The 1,836-nt window shown below is 29.7% G+C and overlaps 1 protein-coding gene across 1 annotated transcript; it reads right to left on the bottom strand.

The window, feature by feature from the left end:
* Window positions 1-508: 508 nt before the first annotated feature.
* LOC108974080 lies at window positions 509-1,485 on the bottom strand. The gene is made up of 3 exons (XM_018941697.1): window positions 1,287-1,485; window positions 907-1,221; window positions 509-846 (listed from the first exon to the last, which is right to left on the bottom strand). The coding sequence occupies exons 1-3, from the start codon at window positions 1,316-1,318 to the stop codon at window positions 603-605; spliced, it is 591 nt and encodes a 196-aa protein (XP_018797242.1). The 5' UTR covers window positions 1,319-1,485; the 3' UTR covers window positions 509-602.
* Between the last annotated feature and the right edge of the window lie 351 nt (window positions 1,486-1,836).

Genomic DNA, 1,836 nt, shown 5'->3' with positions numbered 1-1,836 from the left:
AATTTTGGTAAGATTTCTTACATATTGACTGATATGCAAATAAAGAAATGCTTTTGTTTTTGTATTTAAACTTTAGAAAGCGGCGGCGGAGCACCAGCAGTGCATTTTCAAATAATGGTGCTCATCCGGTTTAAAATATGTAAGTAGAATAACAATTGGTTTCAATAAGCTTAGAGAATATGTTAGGGAGAAAAATAACTAAGTAAAGGGAAAGACGTTAAAATGTTAAGACCGAGAAGGAAACAGAGAAAACCGGGTCTAATATAAATATAAAAATGAGGATTCGCAAAATCTTTTCCTAATCACTTTATAACAACATATCCATGAAATAATGTATACAGAGCTAGTTCTTTCTGACCTTTTGGATAGACGCAAGAAAAAAATCTAATAATTAATATAGATATTTTTAATTTTTGGGGCCTATGTAAAAAATGTCTTCATTTAAATTTATGTGTACTCCCAGGAATGTTAAAGAATCAAACCATTGAAACGCTTTTCAGACATAAAACACTAGAAGATATATTGTGTATCTCATCTTTTCAAAACGTATATAGATATTTTCATTTGAATGTTTTATAATTTAWTTTTTGTTAAGTGCAAACTTATTGAAGTGTTTTGTTAAAATAATTATCAAGCCATTTCTCAAGGTCCGGAATAGCTTCATTACTCCATTTAATTTCTTGCTTGATATTTCTCATAGACGTTTGAATAATGTGATCTGCACTATTAAAAAATCCTCGGAATGTTCTATATAGTTGTGTAACCTTGTCATACCCTTGCTGAGTTATAAACATTCCAGTAGCCGAACTTATTATACTGTCCCATAGATTGGTTTCATTTTGAAAACTGTGAATGAAGTAAAAGTGTTCTTATTTAAGTCAACCCTGTTTATTTGCTTTTACTTACCGAACTTTTATTTCCATAAAATTATTCGACAGAACCTCAAAAAGAGTTTTATATCCAACATATTCCTTGGCTAATGCTCTAATAATTATAAATAAATCCCCGTTAGAGAATACTGAGTTATTTTGTAATAGCGTCAAATTTAGTAAGTGATGAATTTTATTTTCTTGTACCGGACATCCAACTAATGATTTCAGTAGAAATGTTCTTTCGCTCTTTATTCCATTTTCGGGGAAATTTATCACATACTTTAGTATGAGTTCCCACTCCTCCATTGTACCCCATCTTAAAATTGGGCAAATATGCAGATTTTCAATTCTACAAATAAAATTTTAGTAATTAATTAAAGATTGAATAAAAATATTTTCAAAGGATATATTGACCGTATTCCGAAATCTAGAATGTTTTGATCCATCAAATTCTGAAAAGTATATCGAGCTTCTTTAATACACGGCTCATATCCACTTTTGCAAAGAAACTCCCTTGCTAATTTTCTTAATTTAATTTTCCAATGGCTTCCATTGTCCCCTTCACTGGTGAGCTCTTCGTAGAGAGGTGATAAGAGATAAATGACGTATTTCTAAAATTAAGTAAAATTAAAGGAATTTGAAAAACTATGTACTGCATTTACGTATAGTTAAAAAGTATCTAACTTTGTAGCCAATATATAAGTTTTACGTTAGTAATAACCATGTACTATACGCATAAATTGAAATTGTTTAAATGGTTATCAGTCACATTTGAAACAAAAATACCCGTCTCACTCAAGTCTATAGTATAGAACATAATTTATTAAGAAAATGTTTATCCGTTTACAAATGCTACTTTTTCTTAAAATTAATTGTTTCATTTATTGCAGTGGCCGAAGCACCGAATACTTTGAATCTGCAAAGGTATTTAATGATGAAGTAATATTCTCATATTTATCCGTGT

The sequence above is a fragment of the Bactrocera latifrons genome, unplaced genomic scaffold, assembly GCF_001853355.1.
Source record: "Bactrocera latifrons isolate USDA-ARS-PBARC rearing strain unplaced genomic scaffold, ASM185335v1 scaffold_526, whole genome shotgun sequence".
NCBI classification, from domain to species: domain Eukaryota; kingdom Metazoa; phylum Arthropoda; class Insecta; order Diptera; family Tephritidae; genus Bactrocera; species Bactrocera latifrons.
Note: the sequence above shows the minus strand (reverse complement) of the source record. Positions and strands in the feature narration are given on the sequence as shown.